The 27,358-nt window shown below is 43.4% G+C and overlaps 1 protein-coding gene across 2 annotated transcripts in view; it reads left to right on the top strand.

The window, feature by feature from the left end:
* PRKDC (protein kinase, DNA-activated, catalytic subunit) overlaps positions 1 to 27,358 on the top strand; it is a 712,087-nt gene that overhangs the window by 33,457 nt on the left and 651,272 nt on the right. For both annotated transcript variants that reach the window (XR_012244521.1, XM_073631567.1), the window contains exons 4-10: positions 3,450 to 3,524; positions 11,308 to 11,416; positions 13,579 to 13,691; positions 18,911 to 19,010; positions 19,827 to 19,882; positions 19,962 to 19,992; positions 22,418 to 22,575. Coding sequence is in view for 1 of the 2 variants with exons in the window: in XM_073631567.1 (XP_073487668.1) it covers positions 3,450 to 3,524; positions 11,308 to 11,416; positions 13,579 to 13,691; positions 18,911 to 19,010; positions 19,827 to 19,882; positions 19,962 to 19,992; positions 22,418 to 22,575 (642 nt within the window). In the remaining variant the exon portion in view is untranslated. The remainder of the gene's footprint in view (positions 1 to 3,449; positions 3,525 to 11,307; positions 11,417 to 13,578; positions 13,692 to 18,910; positions 19,011 to 19,826; positions 19,883 to 19,961; positions 19,993 to 22,417; positions 22,576 to 27,358) is intronic.

Genomic DNA, 27,358 nt, shown 5'->3' with positions numbered 1-27,358 from the left:
GAAAAGGATCTCCGAAAGCCCCTATATCTTGCAGATTGTAACAGAGGGATATCGTCTGGAACTTCTCTCCCCTCCCCCACAAAACTTTTTTCTGACCCGTCTCCCCAAGGAAACTTCAAAAGCTGCAGGGCTGTTGGACAGCTTGCAGGGATTGGCATTCCAGGAGGTGATCATCCCCGTTCCACCGGAAGAGCTTTACCAAGGGTTTTACTTCCATGTATTTGTTGTTCAAAAACCGTCAGGGAAATTTCGCCTGATATTAAATCTCAGGAAGTTGAACAGGTTTTTGCGACTAAAGAGCTTCCGGATGGAGAGTATATACACGGTGCGCAGGCATCTATTAAGGTATGCGTTCTTAGCCACGATAGATCTGAGGGATGCTTACCTTCATATCCCGATCACCAGGGAACACCAGTCCCTGCTGAGATTCGCAGTCCTTACGAGCGAAGGGATTCAACATTGGCAATTCTGAGCTCTTCCCTTTTGGATTAGGGAGCTGCAGTTCTTCCTTTTGTCCTCCTGGGACAAAAGGAGAGAGTCATTGGATGCAAGGGTGTCTATTACAACAAGAGTAAGGACCTCCCTAGATTGGTGGCTGGATCAGGACAAGCTCAGGTTGGGTCTACCCTGGGACCAGTGGAATCCTACAAGAATCACTACCGATGCAAGTGCTTGGAGTTGGGGCGCTCACCTGGGGGACTTCCAGGCATGGGGGGCCTGGACGCCTTCTCAGGCAGGGGTATCCTCCAACCACAGGGAACTCCAGGCGGTGGGCCAGGCCTTAGTATCCTTTGGAGACAGGATTCAGGGCTTAGAGATCCAAGTCCTGTCAGACAATGTGACAACGGTCTCTTAGCTGAATCATCAGGGGGCACCAGATCCAGGAAACTACTGAGTCCAGTCCTGAACATCTTAAACTGGGCCGAAGAGAACCTTCAGTCCATATTGGGGGTTCACATAAGACAAACCGCCAATGTGGTGGTAGACTTCTTAAGCCGGCAACCCATCCTCCAAGGGGAATGGGAGTTAAATTAGGAGGTCTTTCTCCAGATAAGTCAGAAGTTCGGGATTCCGGATATAGATCTTCTTTTTGCCTACAGAGGGAACAAAAAAGTGGATCGTTTTTTCTCTCTCAACAGAGAAGGGGGTTCCCAGAGAGTGGATGCTCTGTCTCAGGACTGGGACTTCCGTCTAGCTTACGCCTTTCCCCCACTAGTCTTAATACCACGGGTCTTACAAAAATTGGCCCGCTCATATTGCGGACTGATCCTTATAGCCCCATGGTGGCCAAAAAGGACCTGGTTTGCCACTCTGAAAAAGTGGTCAATTTCTCCTCCGCTCTGTCTTCCAACCAAACGAGATCTTCTCCTACAGGGGCCAGTCCTCCACCCCGACCCGGGATTCCTCAAACTGACGGCATGGTTCTTGAGGAGGAGATCCTTAGGGGCAAGGGGTGCTCTGATAGGGTAATTGAGACCCTCTTGGGCAGCAGGAAGCTGGTCACCAGGAGGATCTACTCCAAGATGTGGAATTGCTTCTCACAGTGGTGCCGTGATAAGGAGGTGTCTTACCATTCAGTACCAGTGGTACTGGAATTTTTGCAAGCAGGGGTGGATCAGGGGATTTCCCCGAACACCTTGAGAGTACAGATAGCAGCGTTATCTGTATTTTTGGATAAGAGGCTCGCACTAGAACCTCTGATTAAGAGATTTCTTCTGGCAAGGGAGAGGGTAACCCCTGTCAGGGTGAATGTATTCCCTCCATGGAATTTATCTCTGATTTTGGAGGCGCTGACGATAGCGCCCTTCGAACCAGCGCAAGAGATTTCAGTTAAGTTTTTGACTCTTAAGTTAGCGTTTCTGTTGGCCATAACCACGGCCAGAAGGGTGAGCGACCTACAGGCCCTGTCAGTTAAGGAGCCTTTTCTGTTGATTCTGGAGGATAGAGTGGTTCTTAGACAGGACCCACTTTATCTTCCCAAGGTCGCATCTAAGTTTAATAGATCTCAGGAGATCATTTTACCCTCCTTCTGTGATAATCCAAAAAATGAGAAGGAGAGGAAGTTTAATTTATTAGATGTCAGGAAATGTTTATTGATGTATCTAGATAGAGTAAAGGACTACAGAAAGTCGAATCATCTTTTAGTTTTATTTAGCGGCCCTAGAAAGGGAGGGCAGGCGTCTAAATGTACTGTGGCTAGGTGGATTAGGCAGACAATAACATTGGCCTATGAACAGAATGGTTCCCCAGTACCAGGGAACCTTAAGGCCCACTCAACAAGATCCTTGGCGGCCTCTTGGGCAGAGAGAGCTGGGGCCTCGATAGAACAGGTCTGTCGCACAGCCACTTGGGTGAAGCAGGATACCTTTTTGAAACACTATAGAGTGGAACTGCTGTCGCCCCAGGATCTGACATTTGGAAGAAAGGTGCTACAAGCGGTGGTCCCGCCCTGAGGTAGGCCTTGAACTCCTTGTCCATCCTCTCAGGTTATGCCGTCCTGAAAGATGACTAGAGAAAATTGACAGTTACTTACCGATAACTGTTTTTCTGGGATATTTTCCAGGACGGCAGGCCTACTTTCCACCCATGTTTTAATATAAGTACTATTGGAAGAGTTTCTCTCTGTCACCCGGATAACCTATTACTTTGGGAGAACTGAGGTGCAGGGGGAAGGGAGGGGCCTTTTAACCTTGTATGTTGATTGTGTTTCCTGTCAGGTGGACCAGTCATCTCTCAGGTTATGCCGTCCTGGAAGATATCCCAGAAAAACAGTTATCGGTAAGTAACTGTCAATTTTCCCTTATGGCCGTTGGTGAAAACTAGTACGCAGATTCTAATATATGTAGGAATGTGACATTTATAATGTTCTCTCTTCTGTAGTTTTTTTTTTTTTTTTTATTGTACTATAGATGCTCACATGTTTTCTTTTACAGCCTGAACATCTATTTGAGTGTGGTCAGAAATGTACATATGATCACAAAGGCAAAAATTAGTTTGTATTGCATTTATTCAAGTGGTGGTAAACCCTGCAGCCCCCTCTCCTGTGCATCCTTCTAAAACGCACAGACCAAAGGTTTTTTCTCAGCTCTAGCAGGCAGGGGGCAGCGATCTGTCACACACTGTTGTACAGCCTAAAGCCCAGAAGATGTTTAATCTGAAACCTGAATGGAGGGAATGGACACACCCCCCCTCTACACGCTGTCCTAGAGAAACATTGACAGCGAAGGTTGTCAATCATCCGCTATCTCCTGCAGGGGATGGGGGGCCATCACCCAAGCTTGTCTGGTGTCCAATCATGCAGATAGTGGAGGAAGGAGACCTCAGAGAGAAATGACACTGGGTGCTTTGGATTGAGGCAATTGTACACTATAGAATGATATGCTTTGTTTGTTGTGTCTGAGGTTTACAACCACTTTAATCTGTCATTGTTTTACTCATATCTTTTCTAGAATGTGTGTGTTGTTGTTTACACAAAGGAAAAATATGCAAAATGTAAAGTCGCTGCTTTAGATCTCCTTATAAAGGTAAGAGATAGGTGAGCTAATATAAGCTTAATAATATAATTTTATATATGATCATTCATTGTTTGTACAGATAAACACATGTACTAATAGAGATTAAAGCTGGGTTCACACTGGTGCACATCACATGCAATGTCTGTGCGATGCAAATTCAGCCATATAAACTGTATGGCTGAAATTGCAGCGTATTCGCATCAAAATGGTGAAGGACCCTTTTTTTGGTTCACACTGGAATCAGATCAAATGGTACAGGAATCGGATCATGAATACCCATGCCATCTGATTCCTGTACTATTTGAACCGATCCGTTCTGGGGGTGTCATTAACTTTACATTGACACCCACAGCGGTTCATAGAGGGCAGTGTGAACTGCCTGCGAGTGAGATGTGATGCTGGTTCCCGCATCGCACCAGTGTCAACCCAGAGTGCTAATTTTATATGTGTTGACATTTTGGGATTGTAATGGTGCATTTACAGTATATTGATAAAACATCTCTGATGTTTTTGACAATGCATAGAGCCCCACTGTTCCTTCTGTGCTTAGTCGGGAAAGAATAGTGTTAACTTGCCAAAAGATTGCCCATGAAAACATTCATTCAGATTGTATTTATAAGAGACTTATTTGAATACCAATTACCCTTCCATTTCCATTTTATTGAGCTTAGATGTATTTTTTCCTGTATAGTTTGGTGCTGGAAATGCTGCCTGTAATTATTTGATGGTGGAAATACAATAAGGGCCCGTGTCAACAGGCTTTGGACTTGTGTTGATGGCATCAGTTTGAGACATTTCAGAATTCATTGACAGGTGAATTTGACCTGGTTCAAGCAAGTTTTACATTCTCATAGGCTTGTTTGGGAATGCAAAACCCATTTGAAGCAAACAAAAGTTCATTAACACAGACCCTACCCTAGAGATAATTGTGGAACATTTGAAACTTGTATTTGGAACTGCTTTTAAACAGCAATATAATTTTATTGAATACATTAGTGTAGATTACTAAAATAGAGCTAAAGGCAAAACTTTTTTCTTTTCTTTTTTGTACATCATGGGACACAGAGCATCCTTATAGTCATTGTGATAGGGTTTTGCTGTCACCTTCAGGTGATTAGACACTGGAAAAAAAAAAGACAAGAAGTCCTCTCCCTGGCATAACCCCTCCCTGTTAGGCAAGGCTTGAGTTTTTTGCCAATGCCTGAAGGTGATGGCTACATCTGTGCAGCACTCTGCATTAAAATAGCTAGCTTTGCAATGGTTTCATCTGGGATTGGGAGCAGTGGCGTATCCAGGGTATGGCACATATGGCAAGTGCCATGGGCGCAATATGAAGTGGGCGCTGCTGAGTGGCTGGGCAGCAAGGCTTTGTCCTGCATAATTATGTTGCATATATGTCAACTTGTGGCTGAATAGGACCTGCAGTAGTGTGAACATCCAGCACATCCAGGGATTGGCGAGCAAGCCAGCTGGATGTGCACTGTGCAGTTCCGATGAAAGACCTCACCTGTCAGATCCAAGTTGTGATGTCGGGTATGGGTGGGACTGCTACTCAGACCCGCCCCTCTATCAAACAACCAGTGTAATGAAAGAGCCGACTCACATGATACTTCATTACATATAATGCTCCTCCTCCTCCCTTACACAGAGCACAGCAGCCCCTCCCCTCTAGCAGGTTGTAACTAAGCCGCGCACCTCACCCTACCTCCTTTCCCGCATGAGCAGCTTCTGTTATTATACACAGGGGGAACACTGCAGAGAATGTAAGGTGAGTGTATAGTGCGAGGAGGCTAAGCTCTGGTATCAGACATGCACAGGAGGGACTTCTGGTTCCAGCATGTCAGCTGCTTTCTGGGGAAGTTTGTTATTGTGCCATCACTATGTACAGTCCTGAGTACATCACTTCCTGGGTACTACATGCTGTGTGATGTTCCATCCACTCACTGTGCTGGTGGGGGGGAATGATGTGTTAGGCTGCCCCCCCCCCCCCCCCCCAGCTGTCTGTATGTTCTGGTGGGATCTCACGTTGCAGATACTATATCTCTCTACAGATTGGATCTGTCCAGTGTGTGGTCTCCGGGGCTCCCTACAGGAGATCTGAGAGGGGGATCAGGCACCTAGGGGTGTCAGGCAGTAAAGAGAACCTGTCATCGTCCATTCAGATCAAAGACCCCTTTCACACGCCCCGGGCATCAACAGTAAAGCGGCGCTATTTTTAGCGCCGCTTTACTGTCGTTTTAGCGGCGCTATTCGGCCACTAGCGGGGCGGTTTTAACCCCCGCTAGCGGCCTAAAAGGGGTTAAATCCGCCCGCAAAAAGCCACTGCAGCAGTGTTTTGCCAGTGATATAGCAGCGCTGCCCCATTGATTTCAACGGGGAGGAGCGGTGAGTTCACCACTCTGTCACCGCTCCAAAGAAGCTACTGGCAAGACTTTTTCTGACGTCCTGCCAGTGCAACGCTCCAGTGTGAAAGCACTCTGGCTTTCACATTGGAGTGAATGGAGCTGCTTTTTCTGGGCGCTTTGCAGGCGCTATTTTTGATGCTATAGCGCCTGAAAAACGCCTCAGTGTGAAAGGGGTCTAAAAGATAAGTACTACATCTGGGCGCCTCCATTGCTGACACCATCCCTGCACTCTCCTGCCATCTGTATGTCTGTAAGGCACCTGGTGAATGCTTTGCTCTGTGCCAAGGCCGATCCCTGATGTAGGGAGACATATTGACCCCTTTCAAACTGAGACGCTTGGCAGGCGCTAAAGTGCTAAAAATAGCGCCTGCAAAGCGCCCTGAAAGAGCCGCTCCATGCAATCCAATGTGAAAGCCCCAAGGGCTTTCACACTGGAGCAGTGTGCTTGCAGGGCGGTCTAAAAAGTCCTGCAAGCCGCATCTTTGGAGCGGTGTTTTTACCGCTCCTAAAGCGCCCCTTCCCATTGAAAACAATAGGGCAGCGGTACTTTGCAGGCGGTTTTAACCCTTTTTCGGCCGCTAGCGGGGGTTAAAAATGCCCTGCTAGCGTCTGAATAGAGCCGCTAAATATAGCGGCGCTTTACCGCCGTTGCCCGCAACACTTCAGTGTGAAAGTGGCCTAAAGCTGACATTTACCTGAAAAACGAATTGGGTATACACTGTTCAATTTTTCTCATTCAACCAGCAGGCTGAATGGAAGTCTTTGATCTCTCTCAGCTGAAAATGAGTGTGCACCCAGTGCACTGAAAGGTGAATGGAAGCTCTGACTGCAGTGGATAGAAGAGCCATCTACAGAAAGGAGCTGCTTTTACAAATATAAACAAGTGGAAGATGGTGGAGTTTTGGGGAGGGGATGGGGAGATGAGGGCAGAGGAGAGGGGCAATAGTCAGATGTGGATGGATGACCTGCACTCTGTATCTAGAACTCTCCTGAACCCTGCACTCTGTGCAAAAGGCACTCCAGAAACCTGCAGTCTGTACCTAGTGCTCTCCCGAGCCTTGCACTCTGTAAATAAAGCACTCCAAAAATCTACTCCCTGTGCATATCACACTCCTGAACAAGGCACTCTGTTCATAGCACACTTCTGAATCCTGAACATAATGCATTCCTGAATCCTTCCACACTTTGTGTAACGCACACTTTCATAGTTTATACAAAAACATTTGTAATGGAAGCTTTTCCTTTTTTTTTTTTTCAATGATAGTGCTGAGGTGTGTATGTGTCCATGAGACTTTATCTTGTGGCACAGCAATCAAAGCATATTTTAGAGGTACAAGGAAACCTGGGTTTTGTTTAGCCAGGCCCATTAAGCCCCCCCCCCCCCCCCCTCCCCACTGTTAAGAGTTTGACCACATCCACTTTTGCCACAGTGCACTTCCTCCCTCAAGTGTCCCTCATTCTGAAGTTCAAAAGTTGGGAGGTATGGTCTCTTCTGCTCGTAAAAGCCTGTTACGGGCAGCGGTGCCTGTAAAAAAGATGGCCATGGGCCTGCCATGCAACCGTTTCAATGGCAGGCACTCATTCTCAGCGGTGCCACAATAGCGCAACAGTGCAGAGGAGGCACAGACCTCAGGAGGACATTACTGGGGGAGGAAGCTGGCCCAGCAGAGGAGGACAGTACACTGATATGCACAGTGCCTGACTGGAGAGGTGAACGGGACACAGTGACAGAACAGAAGACGGACACTGACTGATGTGGAAAGGTATGGTAATATGAAGGGGGGACAGAGTAGGAAACTACGATGTCCACAGCCTCTAACCATGTCCTATCCGCAGTATCTGAAAGATGGGTTTCAAATGATTTGACAGGGGCGCAGTTTCAGTGGTTGCCATAAGCGCCATTTTCACTAGATACGCCTCAGATTGGGAGGCTAGCTCTTTCAGGAGCCATATCCTACGGCTTGTCAGTGGTCAGATAAATGGTACCCAGACCCCGTTTCGGATGACACGGGGGTGGCCTGTAACATTACCAGTCGACACTGGACCCTGTGGAATGGGACCCTGCGCAATTACATACTGCCTTGTAAACCAGATGGGTGCTATACAGGTCCAGGGCAGTGATCTCCAGCTTGGGAGTTGAGTCCCTGAGGGCACTTGTGGCAAAGCCCATCATGATGGGTGAAGATTGGACCCCCTAGGGGTTTCTATGGCTGGACTGGTGAGTGCCCTGGGGTAGTCCCATCCCCGGACAGGGAAGTGAGCCTCAGAAGTTATTTGGTGCTACATAAATCCTGTATAATAATAGTTCCTTGTAGGATTACAGGTCACAGCAGAACCTCCCTGGTGGGACTACAGGTTGCAGTAGAACCTCCCAGGTGAGCAGAACTTCCCTAGTGAGATTACAGGTCACAGCAGACTGTTTTGGTGGTGGGACTGCAAGTCACATTTTCAGCAAGTGTTAGTCGCACAACCATCCTCTCAGCTGACTTGGACTGCTGTTCCCCACAAGGGTCCCTATATATACATCAGCAGGCTAATATGTGATGGCAAAGAGGGAGGGATGTAGGGGGTGAGGGGTCCCAAATATCTTCAAGTAGGGAGGAACCTGGACGTAGTGCATTATGTAATGTATCCCCAAGGGTCAGTTTCTTTCTGAGCTGATCTGACTCCCTCTACCTATCTTTGTATCACACTACCTTTTGGGGCACCTTTTTCCTTCAGTTCCTTGTGACAAGCGAGGAATGTTCACCTGTTGTCGCTGAATTTCTGGTTCATTTTTCCGGAATACTTGCTGGCTTGGACCAGAAAACATTCCCCTTCCTTATTATGGAGGAGGAACCAGTGGAGGATAAGAACAAATGTATTCCAGTAGAAGGAAAAGCAGAAGTATCTTCATAAGGGAAATATTCACTTGAATAACCCTATGGTCGGAGATATCTCAGATATGAAAAAAACTTGTGTCCAGACTAATTAAGTTTCTGCTTCCTGAGTTCTTCACTTCAAATTTGACAGGACTGGGATCATGGTGTTCTTGACAGCATCCCCAGTCCTTCCCTATACATCCTCAGGTAAAGGATGGTTTTGTACACAGACTAAGCTCACTTTAACAACATGATCATTCCGCCCAAAAGTTTCACTCAACAGTACCCCAGTGAAAGTGAATTTACTAGGAAATGGAGTATGCCCTTGTTAAATCTGGCAGTCTATGTCATTGGGATCCTCATAAGCACAGTGGTCGATGTCCTAGTATTTAAGGAAGCCACGAAAAAACATCTGGTGGCTTTATACTAGGCACATCGGTGGGAGCTGCTTTACAGCCAGCAATTGCAGCTGTTGGCGTGTCACTACCTTGAAGTCTGGGCTTGTTGCATGACGAAAGGGATTGTAGAGCCACCGAATCGACCAGAAATCTGGAGGATTTTTACATATGCTCTTAGTGTATACATTATACGACTTCATACAGCAACTTGTACATCTTGGGGTCTTTTATATATCAGATTGGAGTTCAGCTTTCGAGGCATTAATGCACTTCCTGCCTACCTGCATCTTGTGTTTTTCATCTGCATAAGAAGTGTGTTAATCATGTAGTTTCATGGTGTCATGTGTTGACCTGTACACACACACCCTATAGTAGAGTGAACATTTACATTCTGGTGAGAAGTTTCTGTTTGTGTTTAATCATGAGGCATGCAGCATAACACTGCACAGGTTAATACATGACTTCTGTAGTCTGAGAACTAACATTTCCTGTGAAAAAATTACATATCATACAATTCCTGGGTCTGTGTAGTGCTGGTGTAGGTGAGAACTAATTCGATTTGACAGACAGAAGCAGGCAGAACGTTTACAGACACATATCCTACCATGCAGCTGGAAGATTATTTTTTTTTTATTACATTAGCACTCCAACTTTTGTGATGTGACACAGAACAGATGGCAATGCATGCACTGGACACTGTGGCCTGGAACAGGAAGTTGTCTTGTCCCTTTTTGGCGATTAGAGATAGTAGCAGATAATGGAAATACCTAGAGGAATTGATCAGCCATGACGCTGCAAACTTCAGCAGCAACATCTGAGCTGAGGCAAGCAAAAGGCACAGGAAGTATAGCTACGCTAATATCTAGTTAAACCAGTAAAAACATTTGGAAATGTACAATGCCTTTAAAGCAGAACTGTATTTATTTTTTATTTTTTTTAATGCCTGCAGTGTTAGTACCTGAATTAAACCAGCCTCTTACACATCATGTACAGCAGAGCTGGAGTGTGAGAGGTTGAAACAGTACTAGAAGCTATTCATTTCAAGTGCTGACATGGAGCATGCTGATATGATAGAGCAGAGTGACACAGAGATTAGCATTATGTTTCCTCTTTTTCACTTTCCATTCACAGGCTGGGACCGGTCCAGGTTGACCTGGGCTCAGGAAGTAAATTTGAATGCTGCTGGCCATCAGGATATATAGTGGCAGAAATCTAGTATTGCAGGAGAAAACTTGAGGAATGTAGCTTAATTTTGCAGCAAAGGCTAATTTTGTTATTTTTCTCTTTTTTAAATGGGTTATTTGTTTTTATAAGGCTGGAGTTCTACTTTCACTTTCAATATTTTTTTTATTAAAAGATTTCAAAGAACGCTAACTGTTGCAAAAGATTATCTGGTCACATGACTAACTATCAGATAACAGGATGACAATTATAAAGAATACAGGGCCACGTCCATGTATATGGAAGTAATAAGCAAGACATAAAATAATGTACCCAGGATGCAATGTTTTAATGGGCTAATCTGGTCTAATGATCTGGGTTGAGGGAAATAACAACACAGGTTGTCTCATTCAGGTTAAGGACAGGAGGTTAGTTGTGCTCTAATTATCAAGGGTTGGTCATTTTTGCATCTTGGGAGATCTTCAGCTTCTGGTTAAATGCCAGTAGCAACCTGAATTTGGGATAAAAAAGTAGTGGGGGCATGGGATGAACGCGTCCATCTCAAAAAATCCTGTGCAACAAAGAGAGAGGATAGAATGGCGTAAAGGTATAACAAAGGGATAGAGAGAGGAGATAAGTAGGGAAGGTGTGGGAAAAGGATAGGGGGGAGGAATTAAGAGACACGGAATATTAGAGGACATTGGGGCTTTCCGCATGTACTTCTACAACGTGCGCCACCTTGAGGGAGGCATAGCTTGCCACTGGTAATAAAGGGTTGGCATAATGTATCCATGCTGCAAGAAATTGTTTATGTGTGTTCAATATAATGTTATGAATGATAGTTTGCTGGAGTTCTGTTTTAATCCTTTGATTAGTAGTTTACTTGATTCAAGTTTTCTAAACATGAAATTACTTGTATTATTAATATATGTATATATTTTTTCTTATGATGTTTTTGTCATTTCAGCTACTCCAACTTCTAAAGAAGTCCTATGTTATTGAAGAATTAAAAATTTGTGATGTTTTCAATAAATTTTATGGAGAACTTTCTATTAAAGCCAAATTGTCAGACACAGGTGAAATATAATCTTAACTGATACTGAGAGAACATCACATTTAAAGTAGAACTATAGGCAGAACTTTTTTTTTCTTTCATTTTGGATAGAGTAAAGGAGGGTTAAAACCCCTGTCAATTTTTTTTTTTTTTTGCATTCTGTGTCCCATTGCAGAGATTTCCCTTCTTGTAGCCAAACAGGAAGTCAGATGAAATTCCTGCAAATTAAGGGAATTGATTGGGGACCCCATTGGAAGACTTCCCCTCTTACTTTTTGGGGACAACCCAAAATTCAGGATTTTCTTTTACTTTTACCTTTTTAATGATAATGGTAAACAAGACAAATAGAGAGGGTGAAGCTCCCTAACGGGGGCACAGACAGCTATAAAAACTGACAGGTGTTCTAATTTCCCTCCACTCTGTCCAAAGCTAAAAAAAACTTTGCCTTTAGTTATACTTTAAGTTAAAAACATATAAATGTTTTCAGTTTGACCAGTAAACTATAGATATAAATCGCTAATTTTATTTTGCTGTGTGTCCTTTTTATTTTCATATCAAAATAATGTTTTTAGTAGAAAGCACATCAAAGTTCCTACTAAACAAAATTAAACCATGTTTTTAATTTGCTTACTGTGTGCTTTTATTTAAAACATACGGTAAGTTTTTAATAAGAAAAAAATTGCACAAGGGACATTGATACTTGATGATCAGTGCCATGTGTCCCTTGTGCAGTTGTCTGTTCCTTTAGTAAAAATGCTCCCTCTCTATCCTCCCCCCCTCTACTTCTGCATTCATTACCTTCTGATGCTGTGGGGCTTAATGGCACTGACAGAGCTGTGACAGACACTCAACAAGGGTGCCCGACTGTGCCCAGCTCCACTATTCGTACAAGTTATATCACAGCTTCTATGAATGAAACAGGATTCATAGAAGCTGTGATATAACTTGTACGAATAGTGGAGCTGGGCACAGTCGGGCACCCTTGTTGAGTGTCTGTCACAGCTCTGTCAGCTCAGGACAGATGATGATTGAAAGTTTTGCCCCTTCTATTCATAGCTCTTGTTTCATTCATAGAAGCTGTAGTACAGCTTCTATGAATGAAGGAGCTGGGTGGGAATAGTTAGGTACTCCTGATGACTGCCTGTCATGGGTGGGGGTATCTGAGGGGGATGATTTCTACTAAAGCAGATGACCGCAGCACAAGAAGCGCATGGCATTGATCTAAGTAATGTGCTGATTTAGTTTTTTTTTTTTTTCCCAAGTAAACTTGTGCTTTGCAAGTTTGCTAAATATATTTTTGTTCATATAAAAACTAACAATTTGGCAAAAAAAAAAAAAGGGGAAGCAGGGAGAGGAGAGAGTTAATCATGGTGAATGAAGTGTAACAAGGGATAAATGAATTGTTAAATAGCCAAGACTTCTATTTAAAAACAAAACTATATCTGCTTTCAAGTTTTCTTTCCATGTTTGTTTGCATTGTAGCAGACACTGCCAGAATATAGCTGTTTACTATTCATGGTTAAAATGGCTACAGAGAGCAACTATATAACAGGTAGAAAAAAAAACCTCCATTGACAAACTGACAGCAAGTCCTGAAAAAAAATACTTTTTATACTTATTAATTAAGGTATTTTTTTGTTTGTTTCACTATTTGATGAATTGAGGCTCCCACAGTAAGTGTAGAGCAGGATTGGACTGTCCTTGGAATCCTGCAGTGTCCACACATACCTGCGTTAGTTAGCACCCTCTATGTAGTCAAAGGAGCTGGCACTTTTTCTGTGCTCTGTTTGTCTGGAGTGCACAGAGCGCCTAATACAGAGCAAACTGCTGGCACACTGACAGGGCAGCTCCACTAATGACACAAGGAATGCTGTTCTTATGTAATCTGCAGGACTGGGCTGCCAGTTTGCATGGAGCCGAAGACTGCTTAACAGTGGGGATGCAAGAGAGGCACAGTGAACCCAAACCCTCTTCTGTCTTTACCTTCTCCCTGTTCTGTTTTGCTGCCCTTGTGTGTACCTTAACGTAGAACTTTACCTGCTGAATTTCAACTGGTTAGACAATGAACAGTTTCTGAATCCCGCTGTCGTTTTTGTATATGCTCTTGATTATATCTTGTCAAGCATAGATCTGTCAGAGGTCTCGATACAAAATTTAAATGTATTACTGTTTTTGCTTTTTAAGTTCTAGAGAAAGTCTATGAGATTCTAGGCGTTTTGGGAGAAGTACAGCCTAGTGAAATGGTGGACAATTCTGAGAAACTGTTCAGAGCTTATTTGGGAGAATTAAAAACTCAGGTATTATCCTCTTATTACCATATTTTTCAAAATGTTATGGATCAATTTACTGTTTCTTGAACACTGTCATCAAGATGATATTGCAAATGAAATCGGTTTGGAGGGGTTTCCTTTTGTATATAATCAAAGGTCATATACGAAAGCTAGTTCTGTTTTGTATTTCCTTTGGTGATCTTTTAATGCAAAATTGGTTTACAGCACAATTTGGTGCATTAAAAATAATTTCACATACATCACATTTATTCATGTCTCTTAGCCTACCTGTTCATTACTTTAGTTTTTCATCCAAGTATTGCTGTAGTGCAGGGGTCAACAACCTGTAGATCGCGATCTTCCAGTAGATCTCAGACAGGTGACTGGTAGATCTCGGTCTGGGCTTGCTGACCCGCCATTCCAGAGCATCAAACAGTACAATGCAGAGGGACTACTTGTAAAGTTGGAGCTGTAGTAGGGAGCAAGAGCCGCATAAGCCAGTGCCTCCTCTGTAGTCTGGCTCCTGTCTCATGCGGAGTGATACTAACTGCACTCCACCTCTTATCCCAGCTAGTGGTCTCCAGAGTGGTGCCAGCAGCAGGTAAGAAGAGATCTTTAGCTCAATGTGAAGCAATACACCGGGCATAATAGTATAGGACTGCTTTCACACTGATGTGCTGCGGTTTACCCACACCATCGGTGCAGTGCACTGCACCTGCAGCTTTCTGCGCTTAGCCACAGACTTCTATTGTAACCTGAGGGTTTGGTGCACTTTCTCAATTCAGGAGTTTTGGTGCGCTTTCAGAACGTACACCACACCCACAGGCTATAATAGAAATCTATGGCACAGTGCAACTAGCCCAGGAAAATTGCAGATGCACTGTGCTGCACCCGCAGTGCAGGTGAACTGCAGCACATCAGTGTGAAAGCCTTATAGGGGGCTCATTTACAGTTGCAGTTTGGAGGTGGTAAAACCCCATAATTAAAATGTATTTTTATCACCCCTACCCCAATCTCACCCCCTTTAGCTGCAGTGGCAAGGGGTGTACACGTGCCGTAGCAGAAGTTTTACGCCCTGTAATGGTTGGTGGGTGTAGCACTTGCCAAGCATGACCCTTTCAAGTGAATGAAGCCATGCTATAAGTGCCCTGCTTTCTTGTGCAATACAGCAAACTGGTTAAGCAGGCAACTTTGTGTTGCTTTCTCACCACCTGCTTTAACTCCTTGGACCCTGCAGAAGCATGCAGTTCCGGGGCACTTGAACAGTGGCCCCATTTACTTGAATAGGGCGTGATTGGCAGGTGGTAGAACCCATCAAAAGCAACAGGGTTTTTAATTACTGCTGCGGCATGTGTACACCTTTTGGCTGCTGCCTCAGCAGCTAATGGGGGTAAAGCTTGGGGGGTAGTAAAATGGTGATTCAAGGGTTTTACCACCCCACAACTTTTATATTTAAATGAGCAGTAAGGGTGTGGCTTCCGAATGCAGCTTCCGAATGCAGCTAAGGGCTCAGTTACAAGCACAGCAGGTACTGCTGCTCCCCTGGAAAGCGATCCAAGTGTGTTTGACAGGCCCACTTTATGTTGCCTCCTCACCACCTGGTTTAAACCCATGATTGCCGTGCAATGCAAGTGATTGTGACACAGTAGTACAGCAATTGGAGGTTTAAATCGGGTGTGAGGAGGCAACACTGCCCATTGACGTTTGACTTCTCCCATTTTGTTCAGGTAGATCACCACCTCTTTAAGGTTGCCTACACCTGCTGTAGTGCACCAGTCTACCACAACCCTCTTTGCCGATATTTTGAAGATGTGCTTGATTTATGCAGGAGAGAGATTCTTAAACAAACTCATAGCAGGTTTGTAAGCATTATGCAGTTTCTCAGTCATCAGATTTAAACCTGCCTGGGTGTTTGAGTGTAATTGATGATCTAAGACAGGGGTCTCCAAACTTTTTACTTCAAAGGCCGCATCATATATTTTCACAGATATTTGCGGGCCGAAAAAAAAAGAAGTTATTTAGAAATTAATCCTCAGCTATGAGATGAAATAGAATTTGAAAGGCTGCCATCAGAGACCGGAGCCTCATGCACCAAGGCTAAACAATTTCCCCATACAGTACATCTGTGTCTCTATCAGAGACTCCCTGCCTATTTCTGTCCCCCTCCCACATTTGTGCTCCCATCAGAGACCCCCTGAACAATTGTGTCCCTATCATAATTCCCCCTGAATATGTGTCCTCATCAGAGTCACCCCCCCCCCCCCCTTCTCTTGCGTCCCCATCAGAGCACATTTTCTACATCAGTCTCCCTGTACCATCCTATATTGCCCCTGTAGATATGTGTATGTTCCCGCTGTATGGAGATCTGCACTTCCCGGCTCCCACCCGGCTGTTAAACGGGCACGCTGTATGTTACATGACAGCGTTAAGGGCACTGAATTTAACTGCAAGCGGGAGGTGCAGCCGGTCTGCACTGAATGAATCTGAACTTTCTCGGGTTTCTCAAATAACGGGACTTGCGCTGCACAGCCCCCACTGCCTGTCAGTATGCAGAGCAAACCCCACAACGTGAGCAGAGACCGTCCCTGCAGTGAGTCTGATGACTCTAGCTGCGGGCCGGAAGAAACGTCCTAGCGGGCTGGATATGGCCCGTGGGCCGTACTTTGGAGACCCCTGATCTAACACATAGACTAATTTACACAGCAGGGCCAATCAGCACTGTCCAGACAGAGGGTCAGGGGTCTTGCAGTCTCATAGGACAGTCAGAAAACTCCTACAACCTTTAACCAGTGCTTGGCTAGACACTGATAGACGTCACAAGACTGCTCTAACTGCTGATGAGAAAAGGTAATTTTTATTTACTAAAATATTTGCATTTCTATGTTCTGTGGGAGACCAGATATAGTGAATGCAGGGTTCTGGGTTTAGTAACACTCTTAAGTCCTGCTAGATCACTTTAGGCTGGCCTGTTTTATAGGTATAGCTATGTAAAACATTAAAAATAAGTGCCTATACCGTTTAAAATTCAGTAATACACTGTCTCACTCTGCTCTGCACATTCTTAGTTGCTCTCTATTTTTAGGCACCGTGCTGAATTTGTAGAGGCTGATCTGCTGACAGCCTAAATATTTACTGCTGTTTAGGGGTTCTGGGCTTCAGCAAAATGGCAGCCTCCAGCAAGAGCAAACGGTAACTATGCTGGAGGCAATTTTACAACATTCATTCATTTTTGGAGCATAATTATTTATGTATGTTCTTTGCTAAAAATTTTTTTTATCAAGTTATCAATAAAGTTCCACTTTAAGAAAATGTAATGACTTTAGCACACTTGCATTGTTTTCTGAATGTGTATCATTAGCACTAAGATAAGATTTACTCCTGTGGAATTGTTTTTGTGTTATTTGCCATGCCTATTTTTTATTGTCAGTCATGTTATCAGCCCTTATTGCTGAAAATAACGATCTTTGTGGCTGATGACAATCGTGATTTTGTGGATTGAGCCTTTTACTCCTTTGCCCAGAATATGCTAGATTGTTATTTTGGATTTTTTTGTTATTGCTGTTGTTGTTATGAACTTTCATATAAAGTGGGTGTAAAGGTAAAAGCTTCTTTCTTCTTCTTTCTTCTTCTTTCTTCTTCTTTCTTCTTCCTTCTTCTTCCTTCTTCTTTCTTCTTTTTTCTTTCTTTCTTTCTTTTTTTTTTTTTCTTTTTTCTTTTTTCTTCTTTCTTCTTTCTTCTTTTCTTTTTTTTTTTTTTCTTCTTTCTTCTTCTTCCTCCTCTTCCTTTTTTTTTTTTTTTTTTATATTCTTTGTATTAAAATAAAAAGCCTTTCCATCTGCCCCCAGCCTTTCCTTAAATACTTGAACATAATAAAAGGAGGAGCTCTGGCTGTGACCATAAAGTCAAAATCACAGTGTTGACCAATACGTCTTCAATAGACGGGTACCTCCCACAACTGTAAGGGTCAAAGTATAAAATGATTTTTATATTTTTTCCTGAAATACTTACCTGAGCCCAATCTCTCTTCTCTCACAGGAGGCTCGGCAGCAGTGGGAGCCATTGTTTCCTGGTGCTGTCAACCAAATTCTGTGATGAGGGAGTGGGGGGCAGGGCTGAGCTGCACTGTGAGCGTCAATAGATGCACGCAGTGTGGCTTTGGTTCGAATCTGCATAAGTGTCCTCATAGCCAGCAACGTGCTATAGGGGCACTCAGAGAAGAGCAAGAACCAAGACCACCAGCGGGGGGACCCCCAAAGAGGAGGATTAGAAGAGAAGTTTATTTAATTTTTTTCCTTAGAAATCACACTTACCTACGTGGATGCAGCATTGCTCTGCTGCATCTGTCGCCCGCCGGCTCCAAGACTGAGAACTGAGTGATCAAAGACATTTGATCGCTCCGTTCTCAATGCTCCGTGAGCAGAGAGTTGGTGACTGTTTTAGTCATAGGCTCTTTGCGCTGCCCCCCTCACGCTCAATGGAGCGCTGTGGTGTGGAGGGGGCGGGAGTGGCTGGCTCAGGCTCTCAGCGGTATGCTGACTCGTGTTCTGTCGATTCTATGTGCCCGCCGTCGAAAAGTGCCCGCATAAAAATGCTCACATCGTAGGAGCCTTTTTTCGATGGGAGATACCATTTCTCGGCCACAATTTAAAACAGCAAACAGCGGAGGGACACCGTACTTGCCATATTGTGCCTCGACGTTGCTCTGTGGATTTACAGCGAGGCACAATCTGACATCTACGGTTTCCATCCACTCTTTGCATACCTTTCAATTGTGGCCGTGAAATGGTATCGCCTGTTGAAAAAACCCTCCTATGATGTGCGCATGTGTATGGGTGACGTCACTCCAGCTGATCGGCAACTCAGCTGGAGTGCCCTTCCATTCTGCGCATGCGCGGACACTTTTCGACAGAGGGCACAAATAGATAGAACACCGATCCAGGCATCTGGGTGAATCCCGACCATATGGTCGCAATCATTCTCCAGCCTAGACCACCTCTGTGATGGAAGCCCGCTGTCTGCTGAAAAGGGGTCACAGAAGTGCAGAACTGACTGCACTCCTGTGATCCACAGAAGTACAGCCAATGAGCAGCCTTTTTTTTTTTTTTTTTTTTTTTTTAAGGCTGCTCTGTGCAAAATCATTGCACAGAGCAGGTAACTATACCATGTTTGTTACATTAGAAAATAAAATTCAACCTTTCCGATCACTTTAAAGATAACATGTTCGCTGATTTCTGTCTTTTTCATAGATGACTTCATCTACTAGAGAGCCAAAGCTGTCAGTGGTAGCTGGATGTCTGAGGGGACTGTGTGCACTTTTGATTAACTTTACGAAATCCATTGATGAAGGTAACACTGATAGATTCTTCTTCTTCCTTTTTTTTAGCAACTCATGGATAGGGCAAAGAGCAAGGGACAAGAGGAACAGTTGCTATTCTCAAAAATATACCACCATACTTGACAACTCCTAACCCATGACACAGGAAACCGAAGCTCCTGGCATGTTTAATTAGAAATCTGTTGTGCAGCAGATTACAGGCTAGCATATAGATTAGTGCAAACACCATAACGTTTTCTTTAGCAGTCAAAAGGTTAACTATGCCCAACGCTTAAAACAAAAGGGTTAGTGCAGAAGCATATACCAGACTCACACCTCGCTTTGAATACTTGTGTACAAGGAAAACAAATGTAATTTATTTTGTACTGTATGCTGTACTTCAAAGCAGAAAGCGTATGTGTAAAATTCAAACGCACATGTAGGGTATTTAGGTGATTGAAAACTAAACAACAACTTAATGTGTATGCCCAGTTTTATTGGACTTTCAATATCTGAATATTGCACAGACTTGTGACATCTTGCTAAACAGCTAAGTCTTAGGTTAACCGCAATGGTACTACCACAGCTCACCATACACGGAACAAAACGGTCTTCTTCCTGCAGCATCCACTGTCACAAAGAGACGGACACCTGTTTTGCCAGGTGAATGGAGCAGGAGGGATCTGACTCCTGATTGGCCAGATCACCTCAGATTCCTACATCTGAAATCATAGAGCTCCAACAACTCACACAGGAAGAAGATGACATTGAGTCAGCCAGAAAGTGAGAACACAGTTGTATATCAGGTGTAAATTATGAAGTGTTTTTTTTTTTTTTTTTTCATACAGATGCCAAAGTCTCAAAAGAAATTTTTGAATACACAGTGAAGGCAATAAGTCCACAGGTAAATATAGAATATTGTTTGTGTGTGTTTTTTTTTATTTTTTTATATAACTTTAATTTTATGTCTGTCTTTCTCACAGGTAGATTTGAAGAGATATGCAGTCCCTGCAGGTGAGTTTTGGTGATGAGGGGTAACTGTAGCATTAATAGAAAGATCAGCTCAGATTTGTTTTTCTTTCAAATGTTTTATTTAAACCGAAGCAAAGGACAGGATCCATAGCAACAAAAACACCCTGGGAATGAACATGTATAATACAGTACAGATTACAAAATAGTAGTCTGCTGTTTTCGGGCGTGGTTTGGAAATGAAGCCAATTGAACTATGCATTTGTGAAATTTCTCCCTGTCTGCTATTTTGCTGAGCCAAAGAAGCCAATCTCTGATGGAAGGGGATCATGTGGAGCCCCAAAGAATGGGTATGCAGAGTTTGGCAGCACTAAAGTGGTTCTAAAGGCAGCAGTTTTTTTTTTTTTTCTTAATGCATTGAGATAAAACAACCTTCTGTGTGCAGCAGTCCCCGTAATACTTATCTGAGCCCCATCTTGATCCAGTGATGTTACACGAGAGACTCGGCTGTCTGGGACTCTCCCTCCTGATTGGCTGAGACACCGCTGCTGTCAATTCATGTCCGTGAGCCAAGAGGAGAGAGTGGGCGGGGCCGAGCTGCAGCGCCGTGTCTCAATGGACCCAGAGAGCAGCGGCTTGGCTCTGGTGCTCCCATAGCAAGCTGCTTGCTATGGGGGCACTCGGCAGAAGGGAGGGGCCAGGAGAACCAGGGAGGGACCCAAGAAGAGGAGGATCTGGGCTGCTCTGCAAAACCACTACACAGAGCAGGTAAGTTTTTTTTTTTTTTTTTTTTTTGCAACAAAAAAAGGTTTATTGAGTTTTATGTAAAGAGTTTATACAGGACAACTGTACGATGTAATGTATAAAATAAAAAATACAACCCAATAAACAAACACAAGGGGAAAAAAAATAAACAATGGTGTCAATTATTTCCATGTTCAGTAATAACCATATGTTGCATATAAAGACAGAGCAGGTGAGTTAGACATGTTTGTTATCTTTAACCCCAAAAAAATAAATAAAATGAGACTTTAGTATCACTTTAACCACATGCAATGCTAGGGATTTGAAAAAGGGTTTCCGTGGGAGGGGATGTATGGTGTGCCAGAAATGGGGCTGGAGTGTAGTCCAATGCAAGGGTAGTGATGGAGGAGATGATGTGGTGAACCTTGGACCAGTAAGTCTGGAGTAGCGTGCAAGCCCCCCAGATATACAATAATGAGCCCAGGTCTGAGCCGCATCTCTAGCAAATGTTGGAAGCTGAAGGTGAAAACTTGTGAAGCCGTGTCAGTGTACCATCGTGTTTGAACCTTATAGGCATTCTCCTGGACCGTAACATTTACAGAGCCCTTGTGAATGTGGTTATAGATGTGTTCCCAAGCTTCCTTAGACAAGTCTTTTTCCCAAGGGAGACAGGCCTCTTGTGTGCCTTCAGCGAGTGTGAGCTAAACAGAAGTGAGTAGGTAGTCAAGAACCTGATTTTATGTGTACATGCACAAACTGATTCTAAAAAAGGGTTCTAACACTCCCTCTGGTGTCTCTATCGCTAATGTAATTATTTACCCAAGTTTTCATCCCTAATAGAGTTTATCGCACCTCTTCCAAAATGCATAGATGGAACTTTAGAGACATGGCTCTGTGTTCCAGAAGTGATTGTGGCCCATCAGTCTTTATCCATATGATATAAAGATGCCCAAAACTCCACAGAAACTGGCAAGACATTGTATCTCTTGCATCCTTGTTTATCAGGTCACTTATCACTGGAACCCAAAATATGACTTCTTAACACGTTTGATAATTCTACTGTGCCTGCTGAGGTGCTGGCCCCTATTATTAAATTGCTTTATATAGCACGTAAATGAATTACACAAAAATGTATGTCCCCTAGCTCTCCCACGGTTGCGGAGTGGAAAAATCAGATCTTAGTAAATTTGAAAAACTATGTAATCCCTGGCTTGGCTTCATTCTATCAGACTGTACACAAGTTACACTCTTTATGATTGAACGGTCTGTACCCTACAGTTACCGTATTAATATTAACACACTGAAGCAGGCATACCGTGCTCCATATTATTTAAAGAAGAAACCTACTTGGGTCAACTTGTGCAGGTTTGATTTCCTTTCTATTTTGTGTGTGTGTGTGTGTGTATATATATATATATATATATATATATATATATATATATATATATTAACCTGTTCTTACAGTGTATTTGAAACAACTGAACCTTGTGGCAGCACGAATAATGCTTTATAATTTAAGCCAAGGTAACCCATATGCTTACGAGATGTAGCTAGTGTTATATTCCTTGACTGCATTGATGTCACTGTATGACCATTAACATTGATTTTGTATGTTGTTTAAACACTGTTCATTTGTATGATAAAAATCTGATTTAAAAAACATAGTAAAACAGAAGCAATGAAAAAAATGTATTGTAATTAATGTTATTTCTGTTTTTACTTTTAGCTGGGTTAAATATTATGGCCTTACATGCTTCCCAGTTCAGTAACTACCTCATAGAAAACTATCGCTCCCTCTTTGAAGTAATGTCCAAGTGGTGTGGCCACTCAAATCATGAAATGAAAAGACTTGCATTTATAGCTTTGGAGTCCTTTTTAAAACAAGTAAGGTTTTCAGCTTCATTGACAAACTGTTCAGATTTGAGGCAAATAAAAAAAGAAGGCCCTTAGTCTTTCACCTAATGCTAATAAAGAGGAAAAGCTTTATTTCTGATACAGCATTTCTTTTGCAATTCCTGTGTACTCATTCCTGTGCTATCCATTTTTCTTGTCTAAAATCTTATTTGAACCACAAAATAAATATATGAAACCCCTATGTGTATAGTTATACTTTGTTGGTCTACAGGTCTGCAAATCCTTATACGTTTTTGATATTTAACTTGCAGATTCCATCTTATTTTTTTATTACTATCTAAAAAAAAACAAAAAAAAAAAAAAACAACCCAGGCAATATGAAACTAAAACATTTAAAATGATTTAAGAGCAATCCATGTTAATCACATGGCTTTGTGAATAGTGGGTTCAGTTCACTAAACCCAATACCCAATTCACTAATACCCAGTTATCGCATGCAATACTGAAAATGCAATTTCACTTTCCCTTTTGTGATATTTACCTCAAAAAGCAAAAACCGAAATACCATATAAAATTATGGTAAATTCAGCGTGGGTCTGGTATGGCTTTTGAGGGGGACCCACCAAAATCCATACCATTCCCTTATCTGAGCATGCACTTCGGCAGGCCAGGAAGTGTGTGTGTGGGGGGGGGGGGGGTCAAGCGTCTTCTACCCCCCTCCCCCAAACCATACCAGGGCACATGCCCTCAACGTGGGAGGCAATTACCCGCTTCAAATCATTTTGTCCCAATGTTGATAAGGACATAGGCTCCCCACCCCAACACTGGCCTGTTGGTTGTGAGGGCACAGCGGTTGATCAGAATCTGTAAGCCCCTATAGGCTGCCCCCCATCCCAATGTGAATGAGTATGGGGTACATAGTACTGCTACTCATTCACCGAAAAAAAAAAATGGGCAAACTAAAAAGAAAAAAACGTAGAGGCAGTTTTTGACAAGCCCTTTATTAAAACCCCTCTCCCTAAAAAAAAAAAAAAAAAAAAAAAAAAAAAAGTCCCCCAAAGTAAATCCAGTGTCAATCACTATAAACGCCAGCCACTGACCCGCAAAAAAAAAAAAGCTCTGCCAGCACCTGATGCTTGGCTCCCGCCGACTGACCACTCCACTGCCCACCTGCCACTAAATAAACTAAGAGGTGGGGTCACATGGAGACATCAGTGGGTGACCCTGCCCCTTGTTATGTCATTGACTGGGGCATGCTGGGCCAGTGACGTCACAAGTTGAGGAGTGACCCCGTTATGTTACGGGGGGGGGGGGCACCTGCTTGGCCCTCCCCAGGCCCCCACCCCCTTTCCTGGCATGGTTGCATGCTGGAATAAGGGTCTGGTATAATTTTGGCGTGGAATCCCCCTCAAAAGCCATACAAGACCCAAAGGGCCTGGTATAGTTTTAGTTTTTTTTTAAACATTTTGCTGTCGGCGGGAAATCCCATTGATCGCAGATAATTTAATTTTTGTTAGGGGTGTTGGCTCCTTAACTAGTTATTCACTGGTTGTTATAGATGCTGGTGTTAAAATACAATATGTTTTCACTACTAAAATATAGCATCACTTCAAGAAATGGCACATATGGTATTTTTTTTTTTTTTTTACAAATTATGTTCTTTATTATAAGATTGTTCATAAGTACAGGACATTAAATTCATGGTACAGGTATCAGGTATGTACAATATAATATGAATAACAAATGCGCCGAGGCCTTCTCATTTTTTGAGCAGAATGATGGATATACAACGAATGCAGTCATGCACATAATCATGCTTGGTTCGCTACAGTGAGTTCAGTTATTACGATCTACTAATAGTATTAGCTCTTTATCCCTATTTTAGTCAGGTGGAATTTCATCTAGTTCATCACAGGTGGAGGCCTCATATAAACAAGTATCCCAGATCTTATTATACTTTGTGGGGCAGCCTCTATGAGCATAGATTTCTTTTTTATATGGTAGAACAGCATTAACTGATGCAACCCATTCTCTAATATTGGGCGGCGTTGCTCTAAGCCATTTCCTTGCAATGAGCATTCTGGCAATAAACAATGTTTCCTTTAGAAATCTATGTGATGAAATTTATCCGATTCGGGATTTGGGAACACCCCCAATAAACACTGTTTCGGGCATAGTTGTAGAGGGGAGCCCATTTTGTCATGAATAAATTTAACTATTTGGGACTAATAATCCTGTATCACTGGACATAGCCAAAGGAGATGAAAGAATGTTCCCTCAGATCCTGCACATCTAGGGCAAAGTGGGCTATGGTTACCTCTAAATTTGGCTAACCGTAGGGGGGTCAGGTAGGATCTGTGTAGAAGAAACAGTTGTGTGAGACAGTCTGAAGATTTATGAGAGACTTTTTTGCAGGCGTCTAGAACTTCTTCCCATTCCTCCTCCTCCATCTCACCCACGTCCCCCACCCAGCGATCTTTTAGTTTATAGGCAATTGCTACTGCGGTGGGGCGTAGTAGGCAAGAGTAGAATATGGAAATTAGCTTTTGGTGTCCCAGGCCGTTTATCACAGCCAGAATATCTAATTGCTCCAAGTTTGGTGAGGATTCTCGGATTTGGGCCTGTAGAGCGTGGCGGAGCTGGAGGTATCGGAAATGCATAGAGTTGGGAAGGTCAAACTGGTCTTTCAGTTGCTGGAATGATTTGAGATTGTCTCCATGGTACATGTCTGCTAAATTTACCACCCCATTAGAAATCCATAAATCATAATCCGGTAGACGTGATAGTTCGGGGAGGCCTGGATTATTCCATAATGGTGTCTGACTGTGTGTAGGGGGGGGTCTTAAGTTTGCGTCTGACAACCTCCCATATTTTGCAATAATTGTATAACAGGCCTTTGCCTTTGCGACCGTCCAGGCGATCACATTCTCTGGTGTCTCTAAGAATGAGCTGAAGGGGGTGGGTGTGTAGTCGTGTAGCTTGAGAGCTTATTAAAGCCATGAATCGTTCTTTATCTCCTTTTATCTAGGTGAAAAAAATGGGACAGCTGTGCTGCTAGATAATACAAATTAAAATCCGGCAGTGCTGTACCCCCTAAATCAGTGGGGTTTTTCAACACCTGCCAAGACACTTTGTGTCGTGTTTTGCCCCACACAAATGTGTTCAGAATAGCTTCTAGGGATTTAAATAATCTCAGGGGTATATATACAGGTGCATGCCAAAAGACCTATAGAAATTTGGGTGGTAGAATCATTTTTGTCAAATTTACTCGACCCATAACTCCCAATGGCAGTCTGGACCACAGCTTTGTTTTAGTTTTTAATACTTGGAACAACGGCTCCAAGTTTAGCCTAATAAAATCCTCCGGAGAACGTGTAATGTTTATGCCTAAGTATTTGATTTCACTGTCACGTATTAGTGGGGAATAGGCCTGGGTCTCTGATGGGGCTCCAATATCAACCGGTAGTATCTGAGACTTCTCCCAATTGATCCTTAATCCTGAGTAGTTCCCAAACTGTTTGATGATTTCAAGGGCCATTAGCAGGGAATGCCCTGAATCTTCTAGGTATAGGAGCATATCGTCCACATATAAACTGATTTTCTCGACCAAGTGACCCCGGCTTAAACCCTTGACTCCTGGATGGTCTCTAAGTGATGTCACCAGGGGCTCTACCGCCAGGGCATACAGTAAAGGGGAAAGGAGACAGCCCTGTCATGTGCCCCTGGCTAACGGGAATGACTGCAAGGTTTTGCCGTTAACCAAGACCCTGGCACTCGGGGCCCGGTAGAGAAGCCGAATCCAACGAATATATTTTGGTCCAAAACTGAACCTAACCAGGCATTCCCAAAGGTAGTCCCATTCGACGGAGTCGAACGCTTTAGCAGCGTCCAGGGACACCACCACTCTGGAACCTGTCCGGTCATGTCCGGCCTGTAAATTCATATACAGCCTGCGTAAATTATATGCTGTGTTTTTTGCCGGCATGAATCCGGTTTGATCAGGGTGTATAAGATTCAAAATCACCTTATTTAGACGCAGTGCCAGGACCTTGGCCAATATTTTTATGTCTAATTGCAGTAGGGAGATGGGACGATAGGATTCGGGGAGTGTTGGGTCTTTGCCCGGTTTGAGTATGAGTACAATAAATGCCTCGCTCGTTGATTTTGGGAGGGAACCAGATTTGAATATATAAGTAAAAAGCGCATGGAGTTTGGGGGTTAGAATCTCACTGTAGGTAGTATAAAACTCCAGGGGGAGACCATCCGACCCAGGAGCTTTTGAAGAGGCGAGATGTGACATAGCTTCCGCAACGTCATCCCTGGTGATAGGCGCCTCCAGCATTTCTATTTGGGTGTGTGTCAATTGTGTGAAGGTTACATTGGATAGAAATTCTGCTATTTCTGGTCTGGATTTATTAGTTGTGGACGAGTATAGAGAAGCGTAAAAGGAGCGAAACACATCAGCCACTTTGTCAGGGTCTTGTATCAGAGCCCCCGTGTTATCTTGTAGGGCAACTACAGTGGGCGGTTTGTGTTCCATATGGGCCAGGTAGGCCAACAATCGTCCCGCACGTTCCCCACACTCGTACACTTTTTGTTTGATGTAAAATATTTTTCTTTCTGCTCTTTCAAAATGAAGTCCATTCACTATGCGCGTTTGTAATTTTACCTGGTTCGCTGTTTCAGTGGAGGGGTGCTCTGAGAAGGCTCTACCTCTGCCATTACTAATTCTGCCTGTTGGATAACGTTGTTGGAAGTACGTTTGTACCTTGCTATTCTTTGTGATAATAGCATGCGGGCGTGAGTTTTAAAC

Source organism: Aquarana catesbeiana, linkage group LG05 (assembly GCF_042186555.1).
Source record: "Aquarana catesbeiana isolate 2022-GZ linkage group LG05, ASM4218655v1, whole genome shotgun sequence".
Classification (NCBI taxonomy): Eukaryota; Metazoa; Chordata; class Amphibia; order Anura; family Ranidae; genus Aquarana; species Aquarana catesbeiana.
The sequence above is the reverse complement of the archived record's forward strand: the minus strand, read 5'-3'. Positions and strand labels throughout refer to the sequence as shown.